At 41.3% G+C, this 27,718-nt stretch overlaps 1 protein-coding gene across 1 annotated transcript; it reads right to left on the bottom strand.

Moving 5' to 3' along the window:
* Positions 1-1,127: 1,127 nt before the first annotated feature.
* Positions 1,128-15,180, bottom strand: LOC110535578 (cytochrome b5). The gene is made up of 5 exons (XM_021620655.2): positions 14,928-15,180; positions 5,241-5,369; positions 2,323-2,352; positions 2,037-2,059; positions 1,128-1,636 (listed from the first exon to the last, which is right to left on the bottom strand). Exons 1-5 carry the CDS (start codon positions 15,060-15,062, stop codon positions 1,555-1,557), a joined length of 399 nt encoding a protein of 132 aa, XP_021476330.2. The 5' UTR covers positions 15,063-15,180; the 3' UTR covers positions 1,128-1,554.
* Between the last annotated feature and the right edge of the window lie 12,538 nt (positions 15,181-27,718).

The raw sequence follows: 27,718 nt of genomic DNA, 5'->3' as shown, positions 1-27,718 counted from the left end.
AAGAATCTAAAATATATTTTGATTTGTTTAACACTTTTTTGGTTACTACATGATTCCATAGTTTTGATGCCTTCACTATTATTCTACAATGTAGAAAATAGTAAAAATGAAGAATGAGTAGGTGTGTCCAAACCTTTGACTAGTACTGTATGTGTAATGTAAATATGGCTATTTGAGCTAAATTCCAACTACATTCATTGATAAAGGTAACCCAATCTAACAAATCACATAAAATTAACACTTTGAATATGTTATGCAATTAAAATAAACAAAAATCTAATTTCCTTATGCGGAAAAGATTGTACACCCCTACCTTTACCATCACATAAAATTGCTAAAATTTGAATCAGGTGCACCAGAACCGGTGGAAATTATTAGAAAATCATTAGAGTGTAACTTGGGTGGGTCCAGCCTTCCAAAAAGATTAGAAACTTGGTCTGGTTTGGTCTTAACCAATTCAGCCCAAGAACTGACCGAAAGATGCTCATAGAAGTATCTAAGATCCCCAAGGTAACATCAAGGGATCTACAGGCCTCTCTTGCCACAATTAATGTCGAAGTGCAACTGTCAGAGAGTGCACAAACTTGGCCTACATGGGAGGTCAGGAAGAAAGAAGCCTCTTCTCTCAAAAAAGAAAATCAAGACACGACTGACATTTGCCAGACAACACTTGGGTAAAGACCAAAACTACTTGAACAATGTGCTCCGGAAAGATGAGTCAAAGTTGGAGTTGCGATGCCAGAAACCATGTTTGGCAAAAATGAAACACTGCTTTTGAACAGAAGGACCTCTTACCAAATGTAAAGCATGGGTTTGGTAGCATTATGGTTTGGGGCTGATTATGGAATGGCTGAGTCAAGGCTCAGATTTCAATTCTGTCTAAATGCTGTGGGGGGACTTGAAGCAGGCCGTGCATGCAATAAAGCCCTCGAACATGGCACAGTTGAAGCAGTACTGTAAAGACGAGTGTGCAAAAAAGAATCCCAGTCGATGTAAGAGACTGATAGACAGTTACAAAAAACGCCTACATTAAGTTATTTCAGCCAAAAGGGGGCAACACCAGCTATTGAAGCTAGGGGTGTACTTATTTTTTCAGCACTGGAATTGCATTTCTGTACATTTTCTTAATGAATAAATGATTGCAAAGTAATCATTCAGTGTCATTGGTTAAACTAGGTTACCTTTATCTGTCAATAGTGTTAAAGTGAAGATTACATATCCATTTGTCCATATATGTTAAAAAAAAATATGAAAAAAAATCCAGGAGGTGTACTTACTTTTTCCACGACTGTATATATCAATATGTAAATCAGGAGAGGAAAATGAAGGTTAACACAATAACAAAATTATATGCCTTCATTGACATGATGCCGAGCGATTGGATGAAAAACATTAAATTAATCCTGTGTACTATAGTACTGCATATGAGCTGTACAAATCCCAAAAGGCAGCAATGGTTTCTCAGGGATCAAACGCAGGCTCTGTAGCGGTCATTCTGAAGCCAGTTATATTGATTGACATTTGATTTGCAAAGGTGATGAATGGATGGCGCAGTCACTTCTCCGACGTGTACATTTGGTACATCACCGTGACGACAGCCGCAGCCAAACCAGGGATCAACCAGTTTATCCACCAACTGTTGAGAAGTGAGGAACAAGAGCTCACATACAATACATCAGTAAAACCGTCAGCTGAAAGGGTACAAAAAGGTGATAAAACGCAAATGTCATAGAAAAAAAGCAATGTTGGTTCCCCATTAGATCACTGCAACAAATAGACGATATACTTTATTCATCCAGACGGTAATTTGTCATCTGCTATTACCCAACCCCTCTGGTATACACACAAACAAACATTAGGTTGGAGAAGCTGGAGCAGAGATTTCTAAACAAACATGAGGAAGCACATTTGCTTACATAAACACAAACAAGCATCTGAAGCCTCCATTACTCACGCAGATGCAAACTTGCAAGATTAAATTGTGATTGATTTAAAACCAAGAAAATGAAAAAAAAGCATCAGGGGTGCCTACATACCTAGAGGTTTCCTTGAGTGGTTCCTGCAAGAAAATAAAAAAAGTCCACAAATATTTACATGTACTGTATGTCTCAGTATCTTTGAGTAGGCCTATCTTTATGATACATTGTAAATGTTTCATATGTGCTGTACATGTCAACTACAGGTGTTTTCAAAATGGCTCTTGAGTAAGGCAGCTTGCTGTCGAAACCTAACACCTTAGTATGTGTGCTGGAATATGAGTAGTGTAAATTGTCCCATTTGAGATACAGTTGTCTGATATCCACATTAATTTGTTTTACTTACTGAAGGTTTGTCAATCTTCAGTCGGTCATCCTACACGAGAGAGTGAGGGAGATAGAAGAGGGAGAGTGGGAGGAAAAGAGAAAGGTTGTTTATTATGCTATGAGAGTTGGCAGGTATTCAACAAATATAGGACCAGGCATTCCTTCCCCTTTAGATTACACTAGAAGGCTGAGAACTAAATTATTTATATTCTCAGCAGCAAAGCAGTCTACCAAAACAATCTAGACAGATTTTTTTGCAATTAAGTGTCACATCAGCCAACTGAAACCAGAATGATTAATTAATCATACCATTGCCATGATGTAGCCTACACATGTTATGCTGTGAAATCTAACATTTCACACTCGGAGGTGTCTATTTTAGCAGAACTATGGGACCACTGAAACTTCCTACATAATATCATGGTCATCTGCATTCAATCAAGATGACATCCAGAGAATAAAAGGGTAGCCAATGGCATTCAATGAAGACAACAGGGCAGAAAACACAATCACAATACCCTACACTGTTGTGTTCAGCCAATCTACTCCACTCACAGTGCCAGACTTGTCTTGAGCAGCGCCTCACACTCAATAGGTCACAGGAAGACCAACCAGGTCACCCGTGATACAAGTCAGTATTCAAAGTTCATCCATGTCTGAGGACATTGGGATATGATGTGGAAACCGACCACTAGGGGGGTAACAGTCTTACCTTCAAGTAGGTTTCGATTTTGCTAGGGCGTTGAGGACGGTGATGGCAGAGGGGTGTAAGCATCTGCCTCTGATTCCAAAGGTTGCAAGCTCGTATCCAGCAATAGAAATTTGTTTGACAATTTTGTTTTAAGTCCATCGCAAACCTTAACCATAACCTTAAAAATGTGGCCTACATTTAACCTTAAAAACACTTTGAAAGTTGATGTTTGATAAAAAAATAAATGAGTGTCGAATTCTGACGTGAGACTGTGACCTGGCATTGTGCAAGGGCCTGTGCGGTCGCTGTCGAATAGTAACTTAATGGTTGTCTGGGTGTTTTGTTTTTATCTGTATTCTAACAATCTAGTCCCACGCTTCCAAAGAGAGATGAATTGTGCCTGCTTGCCCTGCTAACTCTGAAATAAAATACAACCTATAAATTACTTGTTCCTCTGGGATTAATTAAAACAAACACTACCAATAGAATAGAGGACTGGGCATGCCCCCATTCTCATCGACGGGGTTGTAGTGGAGCAGGTTGAGAGCTTCAAGTTCCTTGGTGTCCACATCACCAACAAACTAACATGGTCCAAGCACACCAAGACAATCATGAAGAGGGCGCAACCAAACCTATTCCCCCTCAGGAGACTGAAAAGATCTGCCCGAATCCAGCCTTATTGAAGCACCCCCAGATCGTCACCGATCCTCCTCCAAATTTCACAGCGGGTACGAGACACTGTGACTTGTAGGCCTCTCCGGGTCTCACACCCACTATGAAATTTGGTGGAGGGTCGCTGATGATCTGGTGGTGCTTTAGCAAGGCTGGAATGTCTTTGTGAAGGACACATGAATCAATCCATGTACAAGGTTGTCCTGGAAGAAAACTTGCTTGCTTCTGCTCTGACAATGTTCCAACTCTGAGGATTGGTTTTTCCAGCAGGACAATGCTCCATACTATACAGTCAGGTCAATCAAGGTGTGGATGGAGGACCACCAGATCAAGACCCTGTCATGGCCAGCCCAATCTCCAGACCTGAACCCCATTGAAAACCTCTGGAATGTGATCAAGAGGAAGATGGATGGTCACAAGCCATCAAACAAAGCCGAGCTGCTTGAATTTTTGCGCCAAGAGTGGCATAAAGTCACCAACATCAATGTGAAAGACTGGTGGAGGGGACGCATGAAAGCCGTGACTGAAAATCAGGGTTATTCCATCAAATATTGATTTCTGAACTCTCACTAAGTTAAAACATTGGTATTGTGTTGTTTAAAAATGAATATGAACTTATTTTCTTTGCATTATCCAATATTTTTTTTGTTATTTTGACCAGTTGTCATTTTCTGCAAATAAAAGCTCTAATTTGGGAGAATATAGAATAAAACAAAAAAATGTTTTTTACCCAACCGCATACCTGTAAATAGTAAAACCAAAGAAACTGATAATTTTGCAGTGGTCTCTTAATTTTTTCCAGAGCTTTATACTCAGTTTATTAGGTACACCCATTCAGTACTGGTTTGGACCCCCCTTTCCCTCCAGAACAGCCTGAATTGTTCAGGGCATTGATTCTACAAGTTGTTGGAAACGTTGGTCCATGCTGACGCAGTGGCATCATGCAGTTGCTGCAGATCGGACGGGGGTACATTCATGCTGCGACCAGCCCATTTCCATCTCAATGTTTTTCCAGTGTTGGTGATCGCGTGCCCACTGGAGATGCTTTTTCTTGTTTTTAGCTGATAGGAGTGAAACCCTGTGTGGTTGTCTGCTGCAATAGTTGTGCGTTCCGAGATGCCGTTCCGCGCCATTATTTTCCTGTTTGTATCCTGCCTGTTAGAGTTCACGATTCTTGCAAACAATGTTTCCTTTTGCTCACCCAGTGGTGGTACAGTGGTGTACCCGGTGTACCCAGTGGTGTACCCAGTGGTGGAGGGTAACTGTACGTAAAACACGAGCTACGCACCATTTTTATTTTGCTCGCGTTTACCCACCTTTAGTGTAAAAATGCATTGAAAAGTTTAGGGAGCGTTACTTTACTCACCGGGAACGGCGATTAGCGCTTACCCACCTATTTTCTTTACTACTACTACAACATCACTGTGTATACCCCTTTCTGTCCAATGAGGTCATTTCTGATGATTTATGGGACAGACCCCTTTTGGCTCAAGAGCACCCCCAGAGGCAAATGTTTTCTTATAACCTATAAATAAAATAAAAAAACAGGTCTAAGGTACGGAAGGAGTGCTTACTGGATGCAGTTCTCCAATGACCATGTTGGCAGCCATCTCCCTGGCATCTGAGGAGTGTCCGACATCTTCAAAGCTCTCTGTGGCATCGCCGCCGGCCTGCTCTCTCAAGACCTCCTCTCCACCTGGGTGCTGTAATATACATGTCAGAGTCAATCAATTTAGGCTTAATAAAACGTATTCTAGGTGTCCATTCCCATTGTTTTGCACTAAAACCTGATACTAAGCTGTAGCTATATAGACAAAACCACATCTTGGATCAGTGGTTCTCTGTGTTCAAACTAGGGTAAGGATTCTCAAACTTTTTCACTCAAGCCCCCTTTCCAGCATTGGGGAAGATGTCATGCCTGCGCCATATCAACTTCTATGGGCACAAGCACTGTTCACACCCTTCTTGTTGGCAGAGAAAAAAAGTTGTTCGCGTATTTCCTGTAATTCTGAACATTTTTACAGAGAAAATGTTAAAGCAAATTTTCTTGCAATTCTATACATTTTGCCATGTCCAATGAGTATTCATATGATATTTGACTGACTAAAACATTACAACTAGCCCATGTCAGCTATAAAACATTAGCTGACATGGGCTAGTTGATCTGAACATTTCTGAGAAGTTATAAATAGCTCAGGTATGCAATGACTGACATGACAAGAGGAAAACTGATGATGCACTTCCTAATTTCGAAATTGCACCTAAGGCTGTTACGGTGACCGTATTACCGCCAGTCACGAGTCATGACCGCAGTCAAATTCCAGGTGACCGTTTAGTCACGGTAACTAGGCTTCTCCAAGCTCTGATGCTGCTGATGGTCATTAGTACCAAACGTGCTGGTAGCCTGGTACTTGGCACTCTATTGTCCCTCTAATATCGATGCAAATGTATTCGAAAAATCAAACCAAACACTCCATGATGTTCCACATCTTTTCTATAGGCTATGCAACTGTGTGAGAGAACAGAATTTTGATGGCCTCTATTAAAAGGAGGATCCCATCAGCTTTATATAGGCTAGGCCTACGATATTTGTTATCAACTTTTCTAATGTTAAGCACATTGCATCAACTTACAACAGGAGTATAGCCTACCAGGCTGGCATGAAAATTAACCAAATCAAAACTAATTTCACACATTATTTAGTATATGTAAAGACAACATTAAATAAATAATTATCTGATGGGTGACAATATTAACCCATCGAGGTTGAATGATGCACACCTCATGTAGCCTAGCCCATAGGCCTATATGCTTTGATAAGGTTTGTATCACAACTAAAATGGCCAAATAACTTACAACCAGTGTAGAGTCTAACTGGTATATATAGGCAGCATGTGAGTTTAAAGTTTGGGGAAGATAATTTGCACCATAAAAATGCACCTTTATAATAGCATTAAATACATGAATCACATTTGTGGTCACTTTTCAGAACAGTCACACTTATAGCTTACTGCGATGTGTGCATTGCTGAGCTTATGATGTGAAGAAATAAACTATTAGGCAATCAACATTTTAAGCTAAACATTCTGATCTGTTGCATCAGTCATTGCTTTTAAAACGTTTTTTTGATGAGTGGTTGTATTCATTTGGGATCTATAGCATCCCACACAGACAGCATCGTGAAGAAGGCGCAGCAGCGCCTCTTCAACCTCAGGAGGCTGAAGAAATTCGGCTTGTCACCAAAAGCACTCACAAACTTCTACAGATGCACAATCGAGAGCATCCTGTCGGGCTGTATCACCGCCTGGTACGGCAACTGCTCCGTCCACAACCGTAAGGCTCTCCAGAGGGTAGTGAGGTCAACACAACGCATCACCGGGGGCAAACTACCTGCCCTCCAGGACACCTACACCACCCGATGTCACAGGAAGGCCATAAAGATCATCAAGGACAACAACCACCCGAGCCACTGCCTGTTCACCCCGCTATCATCCAGAAGGCGAGGTCAGTACAGGTGCATCAAAGCTGGGAACGAGAGACTGAAAAACAGCTTCTATCTCAAGGCCATCAGACTGTTAAACAGCCACCACTAACATTGAGTGGCTGCTGCCAACATACTGACTCAACTCCAGCCACTTTAATAATGGGAATTGATGTCAAATATATCACTAGCCACTTTAAACAATGCTACTTAATATAATGTTTACATACCCTACTTTATTCATCTCATATGTCTACGTATATACTGTACTCGATACCATCTACTGCATCTTGCCTATGCCGTTCTGTACCATCACTCATTCATATATCTTTATGTACATATTCTTTATCCCTTTACACATGTGTGTATAAGGTAGTAGTTTTGGAATTGTTAGTTAGATTACTCGTTGGTTATTACTGCATTGTCGGAACTAGAAACACAAGCATTTCGCTACGCTCGCATTAACATCTGCTAACCGTGTGTATGTGACACATAAAACTTGATTTAATTTGATTTATTATTTACCCTACTCAAATTGAACAATGTAGAATAGTACTTCATTGCTCTTCACTACTCGGCTTCCAATCCCCAGAAACAAACGCACACCATATTTTGGGGGAACACAGGGTCAGCAACAGCGTAGCTCTGGAGAAGCCCTGGAGAAGTTAAGGGTTCCATTTCTTGCTCAAGGGTAAAACAGTAGTGGATATGGTCTGAAACCAGAAGCCTTCCAATTGTCAGTTCAGTTCCCACTCTTCATCACCCAAACTGGGACTTTAACCAGCGACCTTCTGGCTAATGGTCTTCCATCATCACCTCTGAGCTACTTACCCTGTACTATCTGATTGAAAGATTAAATTAATCTGTAACCAGGACAATGTGTGAACTCGGATAGGAATTGTGACTTGCCAGCTTTTGGGGATATTCAGTGTCCACGATTGAACCCAGGCTTTCAAAGGACGGATCAGAAAGCTTGCGGACTGCTTTACTTGTCTAATTGTGATACTATTTTATCTGCCCTTATCTTATTGTCCATAGACTACAATGTAATAACAATAAACTAGGCCATCCAAAGTGCAAAGAAACCCAGGAGAGAAAACATATCAAATTGTATTTGTCACATACACATGGTTAGCAGATGTTAATGCGAGTGTAGTGAAATGCTTGTGCTTCTAGTTCCGACCATGCAGTAATATCTAACAAGTAATCTAACCTAACAATTTCACAACAACTACCTCATACACACAAGTGTGAAAGAATGAATAAGAATATGTATATAAAAATATATGAATGAGTGATGGCCGAACGGCATAGGCAAGATGCAGTAGATGGTATAGTGTACAGTATATACATATGAGATGAGTAATGTAGGATATGTAAACATTATTAAGTGGCATTGTTTAAAGTGGCTAGTGATACATTACATACATTTTTCCATTATTAAAGTGGCTAGAATTGAGTCAGTATGTTGGCAGCAGCCACTCAATGTTAGTGGTGGCTGTTTAACAGTCTGATGGCCTTGAGATAGAAGCTGTTTTTCAGTCTCTCGGTCCCCGCTTTGATGCACCTGCATGACCTCGCCTTCTGGATGATAGCGGGGTGAACAGGCAGTGGCTCAGGTGGATGTCGTCCTTGATGATATTTTTGGCCTTCCTGTGACATCGGGTGGTGTAGGTGTCCTGGAGGGCAGGTAGTTTGCCCCCGGTGATGCGTTGTGCAGACCTCACTACCCTCTGGAGAGCCTTACGGTTATGGGCGTAGCAGTGGCCGTACAAAGCGGTGATACAGCCCGACAGGATGATCTCAATTGTGCATCTATAAAAGTTTGTGAGTGTTTTTAGGGACAAGCCCGCGCTGTCTGTGTGGGTGGACCATTTCAGTTTGTCCTTGATGTCTACGCTGAGGAACTTAAAAAAATAAAAAATAACTTTCCACCCTCTCCACTACTGTCCCTTCAATGTGGATAAGGGGCTGCGCCCTCTGCTGTTACCTGAAGTCCACGATAATCTCCTTTGTTGACATTGAGTGTGAGGTCACTTTCCTGACACCACACTCCGTAGGCCCTCACCTCCTCCCTGTAGGCCGTCTCGTCGTTGTTGGTAATCAAGCCTACCACAGTAGTGTCGTCTGCAAACTTGACAATTGAGTTGGAGGAGTGCATGGCCACACAGTCGTGGGTCAATAAGGAGTACAGGAGAGGGCTGAGAATGCACCCTTGTTGGGCCCCAGTGTTGAGGATCAGCGGGGTGGAGATGTTGTTACCTACCCTCACCACCTGGGGGGCGGCCCGTCAGGAAGTCCAGGACCCAGTTGCACAAGGCGGGGTCAAGACCCAGGTGCTCGAGCTTAATGATGAGTTTAGAGGGTACTATAGTGTTAAATGCTGAGCTGTAATCGATGAACAGCATTCTTTACATAGGTATTCCTCTTGTCCAGATGGGTTAGGGCAGTGTGCAGTGTGATTGCGTTGTCTGTGGACCTATTGGGGCGGTAAGCAATTTGGAGTGGGTGTCAGGTAGGGTGGAGGTGATATGGTCCTTGACTAGTCTCTCAAAGCACTTCATGATGACTGAAGTGAGTGCTACGGGGCGGTAGTCATTTAGCTCAGTTACCTTAGCTTTCTTGGGAACAGGAACAATGATGGCCCTCTTGAAGCATTGATGGTTATGATCACTCACTATTAGGGATGGGAATTGCCAGGGATCTCACAATACGATGTTATCACGATACTTAGGTGCCAATATGATATGTATTGCTATTAGGGATGGGCATGAAGAATCGAATTGACATCAAAACTCGATCATTAACTAGTGATCATATATTTTTCAAATACTAAAAAACTATTTGGTCAAAATGTTGTCTTGAAGACAATGTTAATTTGCTTTAACTCTATCATTACATTTATACATGTGCATTGCAGGACACAACTAAAATGAAACAAAGACAAGCATCACACAGTTCTGCTCCATACATTCCCTTTCCGCTCTGTGGCTCACTCAATTGTGTAAACATAGAACCGGTTTCACACTGACAACACGCAAAAATATTACTTTAAGCCTACTCACCAAACAGATGTCATGGCGATATTTCATCCCCATGCAGTGTTCAATGTGGAATTGTTAATACATTTTTTTAAATTCCAAAAGAACAGGCAGAATAAACTGAAACGTCTGGTTATCAAAAATAAGAGATTTGGGTTTGTAACTCTGAAAACTGTATTTCAAAATCGCCAAATTGAGCCACTTTCAAATTAGCCCTCAGAATAACTTAGACGCGAGATGTGCGTCACTTTTCACTATTCTGTTATATTTTATTCTGTTATATTACATCATGTTGTTTACTATAAAATGTGTGTGTCTTGACTGTGATAAGGATGGGAAATAAGAGTTGTCTGCTAAATTAACAAAACAAGGCTATGCCATTGCACAGCCATAGGTTTCTACAAGCAAGTGCCACACTGCTGAGGTTACTACCTTTTTAAAGATCGTCTTTCTCGTTTCAATAAATTAATCTGAAATGACTTGACGCCTGGATTCGGTCTTATGTAGCAAAATACAAGTAGACTCAGAGCTACAAAATGGTATATCACACACTGCATTTGAGGAAAGTAACTGCTTTGAAAGTTGATGAACTTGAAACTCACTTTTGATAAAATGGCATTTTAGTGTTTCGGTGAGAGAGCTCTTCTTTGTTCTCATTCAGCATTGTTCACATCCTCCTTTATTTAACTAGGCAAGTCAGTTAAGAACAAATTCTTATCTTCAATGACAGCCTAGGAACAGTGGGTTAACTACCTGGTTCAGGGGCAGAACAACAGATTTGTACCTTGTCAGCTCAGGGGTTTGAACTTGCAACCTTCCAGTTACTAGTCCAACACTCTAACCACTACCCTGGCGCCCCTTAAGCTTTTGCCCCACCCATCTCGTTTTTGTTCTCGGTGTGTTCAGAGCGCACACTTTACACTCCTATCCAGCTCTGCTGGCAACAATTTCATTATTATTTTTTGCTGACGTTTATTGACCACGGCCATATTCAACAGATGTTGTACACTTTAGCTTAAGACATGTAGCTAGCTAGCTACCTAGGTAAACAACCTAGAACCTAGCTAGGTAAACAACGAACCTAGCTAGGTAAACAACATATAAGATCACACACACGTTAGTTGGCTGGCTCGTTAGCTGATGTATGCTAGTTAAACAACAATGAACAGTGCCAAATCATGTCATTACTACCCTGAATAAATCTGCTGGGAGCTGACCAACCAAGTGCAATGTTAGCTCGCTAACATTAGGCTCTAACTAGCAAAGCTAATGGATTGGGGATATGAATAATAACACCATACACACAACGTTAGCAAGGGAGCCAGCCAGCTAATGTTAGCTAGCTAACAGTACACTTTAGCTTAATACATGTAACTAGTTAGCTAGGTAAACAATGAACCTAGCTAGGTAAACACCATGTAATATCACACACACACATCACAACGTTAGCTAAAGTTAGCTAGGGAGCCAGGCAGCTAACGCTAGCTAACAGTACACGTTAGCTAGAGATATGTAGCTAGCTAGGTAAACAATGAACCTAGCCAGGTAAACCATGCCACAAATGCCCTTAGTTTGAAGATGTAATCCGGAAACAGGTGTTTTCTCCATCTCCTTAGCTGTCATACTCTAATTCCACTGATTTCAAAACTTGATCCTCCAGAAAGTGGAGAGCAACACTTATGCAGCTACATTTAAAAAAGCCACGTTCGAAGGGGTTCACACAGACTGAGCTCAAACAGACAGAAGCCTTCTATTTGGCAGACCAATCCAAACTCCTCTCTCGGCATGTCCAGCCCACTATTATCTCAGCCAAACATGGCTAGTGGGAAGTTTGCTTTCTTTTTCTGTGGTTTACAAAGAAGGCTCGAAGTTTAACAATTTTATTCGTATTTACAGATGATATACAAATTTGTTATTAATGGACATGAAAATTCACATGTTCCAGAAGGCATTTCTGCTATAAAAAAAAATATGTTTTTTTTAATTTTTAAAAAACATTCAAATGGCTATCCTGTGAAGTCGTGACTTGCGACATAAGCCTAGTACCTGAAACGGGTCACATGAGAGGCAATTTATCATTTAGGATTCTTTCTCTGTAATGGTTATGATAAATAATCCATTGTTGCATGCGGTTGGCATATTGATAAATGCGCAAAAAAAAAATCCAGTGCGGGCCGATTACTCAAAAAAGAAAATCATGCGAGTAATCAAACAGTCACTAAAGTTCAAAAGCCCATCTCTAATTGCAATTTGACATTTATTGCGATTAGATACTGGGATTTTATTGCAATTCAATATTCCAAACATATTGCTCACCATATGTCTGCTGCAGAGGGCCAAGAGAAAACAAGTTTTGATCAGTCATGGAAATATAAGCGCTGAAAACAAAATAGCTCCTTATTTAAAAAGAAGATGGAGAACAAGCTACGAATGAAAAAAATACTGGAGTTTTGATGCAACTAGAACAAAAATAATATTGCAATATTGTCAAAACGATACATAGTCGTCGTCCCCCCCTCCCCCCCATCACTATTGTACCAACCTGCACCCAGGTGTAGACATAACATAGTACATGTAAATCTGTGACACTCAGATTAGTATGATCCAGTATGTTACGTTTAGTTTGGTATAGATTAATTTGTGAATGTCCATCATCCATTTCATATGATACATGTTACAAATTACAATTCAGATGATACGAATTGCAAATCGTACAATACGTTACAAATTTGCCAGACGTTAAATATGTTACAATGTACAATTTGTTAGGTGGCCAACGTTAGCTAGGCTAGGGTTTGGGATAAATTGAAGGTTGTGGGTTAAGGTAAGGGTTAGCTAACATGCTAAGTAGTTGCAAAGTAGCTAAAAAGTAGTAGTTACAAAGTTGCTAATTAGCCTAGCAAAAATATTTCATGATGTGATTTGAAACACGCAACCTTTTGGTTGCTAGACAATCGCATTATATGCTAACCTATCCTCCCCGACCAAACTCTCCTTTCGTTTTTGGCGTAACCCTTGTAAGTCTAAACCCTTAGATCATGGAATTGTTTTAAGATCGTCATAAAATGTATAACTTAGCGTCTTGATTTAGAATTTTAGGCATATAATTTTTTTTTAAATGAAACATTGAATTTGGCCTTTACTGCTATAGCCCATCGAAACACATCAAATAACATTCATATAAATGGCAAAACAGGAAAAGTTTTGTGTCTGTCCTAGATCTAAGAGATAGAAGACTTTTTGTTTTTATACCAATGTTTGGTCACCTTACTTTGGCACATTTTACCCACCATGCACATACGTACATGTTTTTTTTTTTTTACAGCCTGGTACTGGGTTGCCTTTAGATGGCTCTCCTGAAGCTTGTGTGTATTGTAGCAGAACAACCGACACCTTTGTGTTCATGGGAGTCTGACCTTTCAATATTGGTGACATATTAGTTTGTAGTTCATATGGGTCGGGTTTTACAGACAATTTCTTGACAGCTTTCTTGTCCGGATCCTCTCATGTGTAGAAAAAGGCTGTGGAAAGAGGGTTTAAACTGCAGCCTTAGAGGCCTTCATGGGTCCAAAAAGTTGGACCTAGGGCTTTCCCATCTGGACCGATATGCATAAATATATATATTTTTAAATATAGAGACACGTTCCGAACAGACCCAAGGACAACTACACTCGTTCCGTATAGACCTGGTCGGGTCCAGACTCGGTCCAAGTGAGAGAAGGGGAAAAGTCCAATTTTAAGCTACTTTATTAACCAGAGCTGATAAATCATGAGGGAGAGGAGGTAGCAGGGACCGTGATGTCTGTGTAGGCTACTGTAAATGTGTGTGAGTGAACAAGGACAGACAGCAACCAACCAAGCTTACTCGCACTATAGTGTAATAATAGCTGCTATAGCTATGTCATTTATCATCCAATATGACTACGTAGTACCTGTCTTGACTGTATCAAACCAGGAGAAGCTAGTTAAGTTAGCTAGCTAGGCTAATTGAGTCTGCATGCACTTTATTGTCCTACTCAGTTACAAACAACTCCATTCAGAATATAAAGTAGCAGCCAAGTTGTTGGCTATTGGTCATTGTAGCCTATCCTTCTCCTTTAACTATGAATTCCATCTTCCTCCATTGATTAGATGTCGCCTAACTTTTGCCCTACACGGAGGCTCTACAACAAGCGACACGCACAATTAAAATCAAAGAGCTGCAGCATAAATTATGCCATTTCTCTCCCTCTCTCTCTAATGCAACAGCCTTACGTAACCATACCAAACATAACATAGGCTATCACACTAATTTGACTGATTATGTTTACTGTGTTACGTGTCGTTCGAGGCCAGGCTGATACTTTTTTTGTTTTACTCTAAAGTTCGTGCGTCGTTCTCCCTATCCTCACATAATGAAAATGTATTTATTGACTTCGCACACACTAGTACGAAATGTTGCCATGGATAATTACCTGTTGGCTATGGCTATTATGGATAAGCATATATTAAGTCAAATGTGATGGGCTATAACATTGGGGGCAGCGGGTAGCCTAGTGGTTAGAGCGTTTGGACAGTAACCGAAAATTAGCTGGATCGAATCCCCGAACTGACAAGGTAAAAATCTGTCATTCTGCAACTGAACAACGCAGTTCCCCTGTAGATCATCATTGTAAATAAGAATTTGTTATAAGCTGACTTACCTAGTTTAAATAAAGGTTAAAAAAACATGACATATGCTTGTAGCACAATTTTCTCACCTCCTCCAAAAATGTGGTGACATCGTAGACTTTATGGTTGATTATAATCCATGTACTCTTGAATGAATTTCGTTCCTCGATTTCCGACAATCGGTAGTATTTTACAGCGTGTCCGTTCTCGTCTTTATCCTCCATTTATCTTTTCAATAAATATATCTGATATGAATGTGAACCCAGAATGTTACAATCTATCAAATGATTCGAAGTAAGAACAGAGTTCAGAGTTTTATTGTAGGTCATGGTGCGTATCAGGAACCGCCCATAGATTTGCCCATAATTGCGGTGATTGGTTATTTTTATTTTTATTTTTCATTCGGAGGCTCTCTTATTGGTGTAACCCATGTCAGTCTGTCCCTGAAGAGAAAACTCATTCATAATGATGAGTAGGCTAAAGTTCATAAAAGTTCATCTCGAGGAGCTATTTCTTACGCAATAAAACAGATAGGCATGCCGTTCTACCTGTGCATTGTGTAGGCCTATTGCATTATTCCCCAAAAATATGCTAACAAATAACGAAATGGGAAGAGAGAAAAAAGAAGAAGAAAAAAAAAATATATATATATATAACGATATGGGGGACGTGCGGCTCTAACTATTTGTTCTTTGGGCTACTCTATATTATAATGTAAAACAATAAATACACACAAAACAGTCTACTGTAGGATTTATGGGCTTCAGTAAATGCTATTGATTGATTATACACTGGTTGGATAACCTTGATAATTCTGTGATTAAACATCCACACCAGCAAATCCAATATTTCGAGCTGAAAGATGATGGCCAAAGTTTACACATGATGTAGCACAACAGTTTAAGTCAGTATGTCATCTTTAGTCAAAGTATGATACACTATATACACAAAGATATGTGGACACCCCTTCAAATTAATGGCTTTGGCAATTTAAGCCACAACTGTTGCTGACAGTGTACTAAAGAGCTCAGTGACTTTCAACTTGGCACCATCATAGGATGCCACTTTTCCAACAAGTCAATTTGTCAAATGTATGTCCTGCTAGAGCTGCCTGGTCAACTGTAACTGCTGTTATTGTGAAGTGGAAATGTCTAGGAGCAACAACGGCTCAGACACAAAGTGGTAGTCCACACAGGCTCACAGAAAGGGACTGCCAAGTGCTGAAGTGCGTATGCAAAACACACATATGTATGGTCATATTCTTTATATTTTATTTTGTTTGTAATTTTATGGGGCCATCCCTTGTAGAATTTTCTAGGCCTAGGAATTTGTATTTAAAATATTGTGTATTAGTACTGCCACTAGGGGGCGCTGTGATGTCAAATGGGAGCATTAGTGAGATTGTGAGTTCTTGGAGATTTCTTCTTCAATCTTGGAGAATATCTACTACTGAACACCACTAACATTTCTCCATCTCATCATTTTATCCTGTTATTTCAGGTATGTAGGCCCAGAAAACTGTACAGACAATGCCTTCATCAAACAACACTGTTTCACAAAGAATCAGTGACATGGCAGGAGATGTTTTGAAACAATTACTGCTTCCCATACAAGCCAACAGATGTGGCGGGCCTAGCACAGCTCCTGGTATATATCAGTTACGTTTATGGAGGGTCAATTAAGGAAGACATCCTCTTCTGCAAACCACTGGAAACCAGGACAACATGAGAGGATATTTTTAAAGTACTGGACAGCTTTGTGACATCAAATGGACTTGGTCAAGATGTGTTGGTATCTGTACTGATGGTGCAAAGCCATGACAGGGAGACAGTGGAGCGGTAATGCGCGTGCAAGCAGTTGCTCCCAATGCCACTTGGGTACACTGCAGCATCCACGAGAGGCTCTTGCTGCCAATGGAATGCCTGACAACTTGAAAGATGTTTTGGACACTACAATGAACATTTTTAACTTTGTTAAAACTCATTACTTTGTTAAAACTCTCGTGCATTTTCTGCATTATGCAATGATATGGGCAGCGACCATGTAAAGCTTTTACAAGATACAGAAGTGTGCTGGCTATCAAGGAGCAAAGTATTGACATGTTTTTTTTTAATTTAGAGACAATCTTAACATTTTCTTTACTGACCATAATATTCACTTGTCTGACCGCTTGCATGACACCGAGTTTCTCAGACAACTGGCCTATCTGGGTGATGTTTTTTCTCGCCTGAATGATCTGAATCATTGAGGCTATGATTAAGAAGTTTGAGCTCTTTTCTGTCTGCATTAACAAGGACAACACACAGGTCTTTCCATCATTGTAGAATTTTTTGTGTGCAAATGAACTCAAGCTTACGGACAATGTCAAATGTGATATAGCGAAGCACCTGAGTGAGCTGGGTGCGCGAGTACGCAGGTACTTTCCTGAAACAAACGACAGAAACAACTGGATTCGTTATCCCTTTCATGCCTTGCCTCCAGTCCACTTACCGATATTTGAACAAGAGAGCCTCATCGAAATTGCAACAAGCAGTTCTGTGAAAATGTCATTTAATCAGAAGCTACTGCCAGATTTCTGGATAGGGCTGCGCTTAGAGTTTCTTGCCTTGGCAAATCGCGCTGTTAAGACACTGATGCCCTTTGCAGCCACATACCTATGTGAGAGGGGATTCTCAGCCCTCACTAGCATTAACTAAATACAGGCACAGACTGTGTGTGGAAAATGATTTAAGACGGAGACTCTCTCCAATACAATCTAACATTGCAGAGTTATGTGCATCCTTTCAAGCATACCCTTCTCATTAAACTGTGGTGAGTTATTCACAATTGTTGATGAACAAATTAGGTTTAATATGTAAGATGGCTAAATAAAGACAAATTATTGATTATTATAATATTATTATTTGTGCCCTGGTCCTATAAGAGCTCTTTGTCACTTCCCACGAGCCAGGTTGTGACAAAAACTCACACTCATTCTTATGTTTAATAAATGTATCGTATAGTGTGTGTGGCAGACTTACAATGATGGCAAAAAAACAACATTTCCGAGTGCACTGACCCAGGTGCCAGAGGTTATACGCAGCTGGAGGTTGAATGTTTGAAGTGGTACGGGACTATAAAATGTTTGGGAACCACTGAGCTAGAGGATAGAGGTATAGCTCAGCTACTGTTTATACAATATGTTGTTGTTTATGTCTAAACAAGGTGACTCAAACGTCAAGTAAGACAATCATATGGTCCAAAATGTGTACCTACACACAGTGTATCAGGATTTAGCTACAAAACACAGCGGCATCAGAAGGGAGTTGAGACTCCTCTCTGAAAACACTGTGTCTGATGAAGCATTGCCGAGGCATGTAATAAAAATAACAAGCGATGCGAGTGAGAGACAGCGTAGATTGGGCCAAATTTCACGTCATAAGACGACAATGCCCAGCTCGAAGCTGATGAAGTCAAAGTTGAGCAAAATACTGAGCTAAAGAGCAAAAACAAAACTATCCAGCAACTGAGCGCTCAAGTCGAGGCCCTAAGAAATGTTATTGAATCCTTGAAGCAGCCCAAAACACCAGAACATTTGTGTAAATGTACTTCCAGTAAGTAGCAAAGTAGTCCAGCTAGTTGGAAAAAAAATACATACTCAAGTGTTACAAGTGCGCAAGTGAGTATTCTGGACCACAAATGGAAGGAAAAAGACTTACCTGATCAAAAAGTCAGACCGCTGACCGAACTCATGGGAACAAAGCCCGTTGATGTCATGGCTGTCAATGGAGATGCTAGGCCTTTCAATGGTTGGGTCGAGGTGAGGATGGACCTCCTGGGAAACGGTGATCCAGATCTGTCAATACAGGTACCGTTTCTGGTCACATGACACTAGAGAGACCACTCCTAGGGTTCAATGTCATCCAAGAGCTGATAAAGGGACAACATAGTGGAGCACAGGTGCTGCTTACAATAGCCAGCCTGCTTGGTGCAGCTCTGGAGATCCAGGAAGAACAAGCTAATGCAATAGTACGTTTCATACAGACCCAGAACACTGACGATGACCATGCTGAGGTGAAAGTAGGGTTCCAGGATGTTGTCATCCGCCAAGGCCAAGTTGCTCATGTCAAGTGTGAGGTGCCAGTCAGTTTTAATTTATCCAACCAAGTTGTTCTGTTTGAACAAAATGAAGTGAGCGCACAGCTGGAGCAGCTAGATGTTGGTGAAAGCCCTTCAATGCCACGGAGTGAAGCTGAGACCAAAAAAGTATGAACCGTCCCGGAGAGAAGGCAGGTACATGGGACGTCTGGTCTCTGCAGATGGAGTTCGGAGTGACTCTAAGGTCCAGGAGGCCATCTTTGTAACATCCCCGGTACTGTTGGGGATGTTACAAACTACTCAGATTCTTAAGTTACTACCGCACTTACTTACAGGACTTCTCAAGAATCTCGAAGCCAATCTACAAACTACTCAAAGTAAAAAATGGTACAGCCATCAGGGAAACCGTGGTAAGAGAAAGGAAAAGGTGCTCAGTTGTCGTCCAGGATGCAGTGGAATGAACCGAGGCACACCACAGCACCCCTGGGAGACTGATAGACACGTAAGCCAGTCCGCTTGTCTTAGCCTACCCCCATTTTGACTTGCCCTTCACACTGCATTAGCTTGGAGCTGTCCTTTACCAACGCCAAAACGGGAAGCTGAGGGTGTGGATCAAGAACCCTCTCTTCAGCCAAGAAGAATTACAACCTTCTCTCTGGCAAACTCAAGTTTCTTGCCTTGAAGTGGTCTGTGTGTGAAAAGTTTATTTTACGCCCCTTACTTTACCATCTACACGGATAACAATCCCCTGACATACATCATGAGCACTGCCAAGCTAAATGCAGTAGGCCACAGATGGGTTGGGGAACTGTCAGACTTTAGGTTTGACATCAAGTACAAACCAGACAAAGTCAATATAGACACAGACACACTATCCCATTTGCCCCTTGGCATAGACCAGTTGTCAGGTGAAGCTGTTCGTGCTACATGGCAAGGGAAACAGGCAGCACAGGGAAAAGATATAGCATGGGTCGCAGCCTTGCACCTGTCACAAGACTATGTAGAGGAACAGTACACTCATGAACCCCTGCCAACTATCGACCATGGCGAGCTAGAAAAAGCCCAAAGAGACGATCAAGCTATTAGAGAACTATTGATACTAAAAGAAACAAACAGGATACTTACCAGTGAGGCAAGACAAGGAGTAAGTGCCACTACCAAGAAACTGATGCATGAATGGGGGAAAACTACACATTGACAATGGAGTCCTGTACTGGAAAACCAATCAAAGACACCAGCTAGTCTTAGTCTTAACAGTCCAGTACAAGCAGATGGCGTTGAAACATCTTCATGATGATATGGGTCATGTTGGAACAGAGAGAGTCCTCAGTCTGGCACGAGAAAGGTTCTATTGGCCATTTATGAAGAGAGACCTTGAGGAATATGTAACCAGACGCTGCCGCTGAATCAACCAAAAGAAGCCAGTCACACATGTAGCAGCACCGATGGGCAGCATCACCACAAGTTCACAACCTCGAGTTAGTCTCTATTGACTACATGCATCTGAAGGCCAGCAGAAGAGGCTTCGAGTACATAATGGTTGTAATAGACCATTTCACAAGATTTGCACAAGCGTATCCGACCAGAAGAACAGCAGCCGAAAAGATATTCAATGACTTCACCCCAAGGTTTGGATACCCCAAGTTACACCATGATCAAGGTTGAACGTTTGAGAATTAACTCTTCAAAACATTGCAGCAAATGACAGGAGTGGGTCACTCAAAGACATCTCCCTATCACCCTCAGGGTAACCCGGCCGAAAGATTCAATTGGACCCTACTTCAGGTGCTGAGAACGCTTGAGGTAAAGAAGAAGGACAGGTGGAAAGAGCATCTTCCACAAGTTGTACATGCCTACAACTGCACTAGACATGAAGCGACTGGATACTCACCTTTCTACTTACTGTATGGTCGCCACCCGCTCCTACCTGTAGACTTGCTGTTTGGACTAGCAACAGGAGAGTCACGTACACCTAGAAGTTATGCTGAAAAGTTGGCTGAAAGAAGGACCCAAGCATTCAGAATTGTGTCAGAGAACAGCAAACAGGCAAGTACAAAAGAGAAGAAACTCTTCTATCGGTGCTGCTACTATGACTGCCGCTTGAGGGGAGAGGTTCTGCAACCCGGCGACAGTCCTCATACGAAACTTGAGCGAGAGAGGTGGTCCTGGAAAGTTAAGGTCATACTGGGAAAGGACAATATATGTAGTAAAAAAGTGAGTGAGAACCCGGTGTACAAAGTCTGTCCAGAGACCAGTGGGAACAAGATCCGTCCGTACCTTACATCGGAATCTTCTGCACCTAGTCAATGACTTACCTGTAGATTTACTGCTGCAGTCCGCACAGACAAACCCACCTAAAGAGAAAAGGGGAAAAAGAGGAAATAAAAGAGAGAGAGAGCTGACCTAAAACAGTGATACAACAGACTCAGACAAAGAAAGCTCAGGAGCACATTACTGGCTGAGAATATCTGTAAGAAAGAAGCAAAGAACAGACAATTTGAGACTTACCTGTGATCCTCAGAGAAATCCAGCCCATGTAGGACCCACACAAGACACAGTACCTAACCGAGTTGTTGCAACCGAAAGAGAAATCCGAAGACCAGAAGACTCTGAAGGAGAACAAGAAGAGGAATACTTACCTGCTGAACCAGTACGGTCAGATACAGAAGAGGAAAATGGACGAAGAACACCGGTAGTAGAGAAAATACACATTGTGAACAGTTATTAACACTCCGGTTGAACAGGAGACCCACACGTGAGAGAAGGCCTGCACAGATACTCACTTAACGGACGCTGGGTCAGCCATCCTACCAGCCACACACCGCAATCAACACTGTAGAGGTTTATGGGGTACCATCTACGACAGTCTGGGGAATTACACCTTAACACATTGCACAGCCCTACCAAACCCTACCTTAACACACACTAGTGCTTTACCATATTCCCACTTACGTGTATGAGGAAAACAAGGAAGAATCTAAAGTGAAGCACTTATCCTTGAGATGTAAATAAGTATAATTTTCTAGGCCTCCTAGGTATTTGCATTTAAATTCATGTTTATGAGTACTGCCACTACGGGGAGCATTAGTAAGAGTGATGGAAGCATTAGTGAGATTGTGAGGTCTTGGAGGTTTCTTCTTCAATCTTAGAGAATGCTAACTACTAACGTTTCTCTGTCTCATCATTTTATCCTGTAAATTCAGGTATGTAATGTGCAAAAGTGTAATATGACTCTCAAAATATTGAGGTAACACGGTTAATTATATAGTCTGTGTATTTGGTGACGTTTGAAAGCAATTGGAGGGAGTTTTAATCAAGTGAAAAACTTGTTGGTATTTTCCCCATTGCAAGTAATGGAGGTTGGCTAAATTGTAAGTAAGAGAGGGGATTAAGATGATGTCCAAACTTTTAAAACTTTTTTTAACAACGTTGTAGCTCCTATTTGTTTTGTTTTCAATGAACGGTGGCTCAGTTTAGTTCAGGTAATATATGTAAATATGCGTTGTGGTGATAAAATTTGTTAATATTGGTACAAAAATAACATTTAACAGTTCGCTAGCTTGATGCTAACCGAATTTAGCTTTGCTGGACACTAGCTAGCTCTAGGCTAGTTGGTTTTGGTCAATGTTAGTTTACATGTTGGTGGTTTATAGTGTAACGGTTGTAGCATTGTTTAGCGCAGGCCTCCAGTAATTTACAACCTTTTCAAAATGTACACTAATAGTACAGTTAGTTACAGTATATATAATCTGAATGTGTAGTATTGTGCTCATTTTTTTACCTAATTCGAACCAATTTTTTGGGATACTGGAATACAGAATAGGAAGATTTAATACTAACATTACAATAGAGTTGTAATGTATAATTGATTTTGACAAGAACAAGACAAAGATGAAGAAAATATAATATTTTAATACATTTTGGAGAATGCCTACTACTGAATACCACTAACATTAATCTGTCTCATTATTTTATCTTGTTAAATCAGGTGTATTATCTGCTGACCACGTCTCAGTCCGAGTCGTGTAACACGTAGCGCGTAAAAATGTTCTGTTCTCGTTTGCAACACTCACTACCGAGTTCCAAACTGCTGCTGGAAGCAACGTCAGCACAAGAACTGTTCGTCGGGAGCTTAATGAAATAGGTTATCATGGCCGAGCGGCCACACACAAACCTAATATCACCATGCACAATGCCAAGCGTTGACTGGAGTGGTGTAAAGCTCGCCGCCATTAGACTCTGGAGCGGTGGAAACGCATTCTCTGGAGTGATCAATCATGCTTCACCATCTGGCAGTCCGACGGACAAATCTGGGTTTGGTGGATGCCAGGAGAATGCTACCTGCCTGAATGCATAATGTAAACTGTAAAGTTTGGTGGAGGAGGAATAATGCTCTGGGGCTGTTTTTCATGGATTGGGCTAGGCCCCTTAGTTCCAGTGAATGGAAATCTTAGCACTACAGCAAACATTGATATTCTAGGCGACTCTGTGGGGAAGGCCCTTTCCTGTTTCAGCATGACAATGCCACAGTGCACAAAGTGAGGTCCATACAGAAATGGTTTGTTGAGATCAGTGTGAAATAATTTGACTGGCCTGCACAGAGCCCTGATCTAAACCCCATCAAACACCTTTGGGATGAATTGGATTGGTGACTGCGAGCCAGGCCTAAACACCCAACATCTGTGCCTGACCTCACTACTGCTGTTGTGGCTGAGTGGAAGCAAGTCCCGCAGCAATGTTCCAAAATCTATTGGAAAACCTTCCCAGATGAGTGGAGGCTGTTATAGCAGCAAAGGGGGGACCAATTCCATATAAATGCTCATGATTTTGGAATGAGATGTTCGACGAGCAGGTGTTCACAAACTGTTGGTCATGTAGAGTATATTTGGGCTTGAAGTGACAAAACTTACCTGCCCACTTTGTGCAAATCCTTGTGAATGTGATGTATTTTCGTATGATATGACATTCAAATTGATTTCAACTTATGTTTTGTTTCAGGACTGGGTTTTATTTGAATGTTACCACCCACCAGCATGACATTGTTTATTAATTAGGAACAGCTTCAGAGTCATTCCTCTCCGAGACTGAGTTGAACCAGACAGCCGTTTGTCCACCACCGCCTGAGCCATGGAGCAAATACAAATAGGGGGTGCAAATTTATGTTTTTGCACCTCCACATTTTTTTTTACCCGAAAATAATCATAATCCATTGGATGATCTGTACTTTTTCACTTTTTTTTAGATAGTCTGTATTACAAACATACATACCACACACACATACAGTATCAGTCAAATGTTTGGACACACCTACTCATTCAAGGGGTTTTTCTTTATTTAGCTATTTTCTACAATGTTAAATAATAGTGAAGACATCAAAACTATGGAATATCACATAGGGAATCATGTAGTAGCCAAAAAAGTGTTAAACACACCAAGCACTCCATCACTCTCAAATAAAAATAGCCCTTACACAGCCTGGAGGTGTGTTGGGTCATTGTCCTGTTGAAATTAAAGTCCCACTAAGCGCAAACCAGATGTGATGGAGTATCGCTGCAGAATGCTGTGGTAGCCATGCTGGTTGTAAGTATTGAATTCCAAATAAATCACAGCCAAAGCACCGCCACACCATCACACCTCCTCCTCCATGCTTCACAGTGGGAACCACACATGCAGAGATGATCCGTTCACCTACTATGCGTCTCATAAAGGCACAGCGGTTGGAACCGATTTCCACCGGTCTAATGTCCATTGCTCATGTTTCTTGGCCCAAGCAGATCTCTTATTCTTATTGGTGTTCTTTAGTAGGGGTCTTTTAAGCAATTCGACCATGAAGGCCTGATTCACGCAGTCTCATTTGAACAATTGATGTTGAGATATGTCTGTTATTTGAACTCTGAAGAATTTATTTAGGCTGCAATCTGTGGTGCAGTTAACTATAATGAACTTATCCTCTGCAGCAGAGGTAACTCTGGGTCTTCTTTTCCTGTGGTGGTCCTCATGAGAGCCTGTTTCATCATAGCGCTTGATGGTTTTTGCGACGGCACTTGAAGAAACTTTCAAAGTTCTTGAATTGTTCTGCATTGACTGACTTTCATGCTTTAAGTAATGATGGACTGTCTTTTCTCTTTGCTTATTTGAGCTGTTCTTGCCATAATATGGGCTTGGTCTTTTACCAAATAGAGCCATTTTATGTATACCAACCCTACCTTGTCACAACACAACTGATTGGCTCAAACTCATTAAGAAGGAAATAAATTCCAAAAATTAACTTAACAAGGCACACCTGTTCATTTCAATGCATTCCAGGTGACTACCTCATGAAGCTGGTTGGGAGAATGCCAAGAGTGTGCAAAGCTGTCATCAAGGCAAAGGGTGGCTACTTTGAAGAATCTCAAATATAAAATATATTTTGATTTTTTTTAACACTTTTTTTTTGATTACTACATAATTCCATATGTGTTATTTCGTAGTTTTGATGTCTTCACTATTATTCTACAATGTAGAATGAATGAGTAGGTGTGTCCAAACTTTTGGTTGGTACTGTATATATATCTGACCTTTTTATAAATGTTATAATTGTGTGATATATGATCGCATTTTGCAAACCCGCTCCCCCCCATCTCCCAAAGAGGAACTGTTTTGACCACTAAAGTTTTGCTTCACTACACGCTCAAGTGTCTATCCAGATGATGAAAAGGCAGAAAAGCAAAGGAAATTAAAGGAACTTATAGTTAGTTACATGTCATTTGCAGCATCCATGAGCAAAGTCATTGTAGCCTATCATTTCACTTCCTCTGTGAGAACCATGGGCACAGCTTGATTGGCTTTGCTGTCCCACAACAGAATCCAGAAGCCTACCCAGTGAGCAAAATTACATTGAGAACACGTCTTCTATATGTTTTTCCCAGATCGCTGGGCAACACAGACTTTCAACTCGTTCCAAATATTTTCTATGGGGTTGAGATCTGGAGACTGGCTAGGCCATTCCAGGACCTTGAAATGCTTCTTACGAAGCCACTCCCTCGTTGCCCAGGCGGTGTGTTTGGGATCGTTGTCATGCTGAAAGACCCAGCCACGTTTCATCTTCAATGCCCTTGCTGATGGAAGGAGGTTTTCACTCAAAATCTCACGATACATGGCCCCATTCATTCTTTCCTTTACACGGATCAGTCGTCCTGGTCCCTTTGCAGAAAAACAGCCCCAAAGCATGATGTTTCCACCCCATGCTTCACAGTATGTATGGTGTTCTTTGGGTGCAACTCAGCATTCTTTGTCCTCCAAACACGACGAGTTGAGTTTTTACCAAAAAGTTATATTTTGGTTTCATCTGACCATATGACATTCTCCCAATCTTCTTCTGGATCATCCAAGTGCTCTCTAGCAAACTTCAGACGGGCCTGGACATGTACTGGCTTAAGCAGGGGGACACGTCTGGCACTGCAGGATTTGAGTCCCTGGCGGCGTAGTGTGTTACTGATGGTAGGCTTTGTTAATTTGGTCCCAGCTCTCTGCAGGTCATTCACTAGGTCCCCCCGTTTGGATCTGGGATTTTTGCTCACCGTTCTTGTGATAATTTTGACCCCACGGGGTGAGATCTTGCATGGAGCCCCAGATCGAGGGAGATTATCAGTGGTCTTGTATGTCTTCCATTTCTTAATAATTGCTCCCACAGTTGATTTCTTCAAAGCTGCTTACCTATTGCAGATTCAGTCTTCCCAGCCTGGTGCAGGTCTACAATTTTGTTTCTGGTGTCCTTTGACAGCTCTTTGGTCTTGGCCATAGTGGAGTTTGGAGTGTGACTGTTTGAGGTTGTGGACAGGTGTCTTTTATACTGATAACAAGTTCAAACAGGTGCCATTAATATAAGTAACGAGTGGAGGACAGAGGAGCCTCTTAAAGAAGAAGTCACAGGTCTGTGAGAGCCAGAAATCTTGCTTGTTTGTATGTGACCAAATACTTATTTTCCACCATAATTTGCAAATAAATTCATTAAAAATCCTACAATGTGATTTTCTGGAATTATTTTCCTAATTTTTTTCCTAATTTTGTCTGTCATAGTTGAAGTGTACCTATGATGAAAAGTACAGGCCTCTCTCATCTTTTTAAGTGGGAGAACTTGCACAATTGGTGGCTGACTAAATACTTTTTTGCCCCACTGTACACAGCCAACTCAATCACTTTCTATAGCTACTGTTTACAGGCCTCCTGGGCCATATACAGCGTTCCTCACTGAGTTCCTATCGGACCTTGTAGTCATGGCAGAAAATATTCACATTTTTGGTGGCTTTAATTTTCACATGGAAATGTCCACAGACCCACTCCACAAGGCTTTCGGGGACCATTATTTGCTCATTGGTTTTGTCAAACATGTCTATGGACCTACTCACTGCTACAGTCATATTCTGGACCTAGATTTGTCCAGTGGAATACATTTTGTGGATCTTAATGTTTTTCCTCATAATCCGGGACTATCGGACCACCATCTTATTATGTTTGCAATCGCAATAAATAATCTGCTCAGATCCCAACCAAGGATCATCAAAAGTAGTGTTATAAATTATCGGACAACCCAAAGATTCCTAGATGCCCTTCCATACTCCCTCCACCTGCCCAAGGATGTCAGAGTACAAAAATCACTTAACCACCTAACTGAGGAACTCAATTTAACCTTGTGCAATACCCTAGATGCAGTCGCACCCCTAAAAACAAAACATTTCTCATAAGAAACTAGCTCCCTGGTATACAGAAAATACCCGACCTCTGAAGCAAGCTTGCAGAAAATTGGAACAGAAATGGAGCTCCA

This window comes from Oncorhynchus mykiss, chromosome 11, assembly GCF_013265735.2.
Source record: "Oncorhynchus mykiss isolate Arlee chromosome 11, USDA_OmykA_1.1, whole genome shotgun sequence".
Taxonomy (NCBI): Eukaryota; Metazoa; Chordata; class Actinopteri; order Salmoniformes; family Salmonidae; genus Oncorhynchus; species Oncorhynchus mykiss.
Note: the sequence above shows the minus strand (reverse complement) of the source record. Positions and strands in the feature narration are given on the sequence as shown.

Bases quoted from the DNA above. Each gene is read 5' to 3' on its own strand.
- LOC110535578 (XM_021620655.2), bottom strand. From the start codon at position 15,062: ATGGAGGATAAAGACGAGAACGGACACGCTGTAAAATACTACCGATTG. The intron at 2,353-5,240 runs GTAAGCACTCCT...TCTCTCGTGTAG, and splicing joins TCATTGGAGAACTGCATCCA to GATGACCGACTGAAGATTGA. The intron at 2,060-2,322 runs GTAAGTAAAACA...ATTTTCTTGCAG, and splicing joins TGAAGATTGACAAACCTTCA to GAACCACTCAAGGAAACCTC.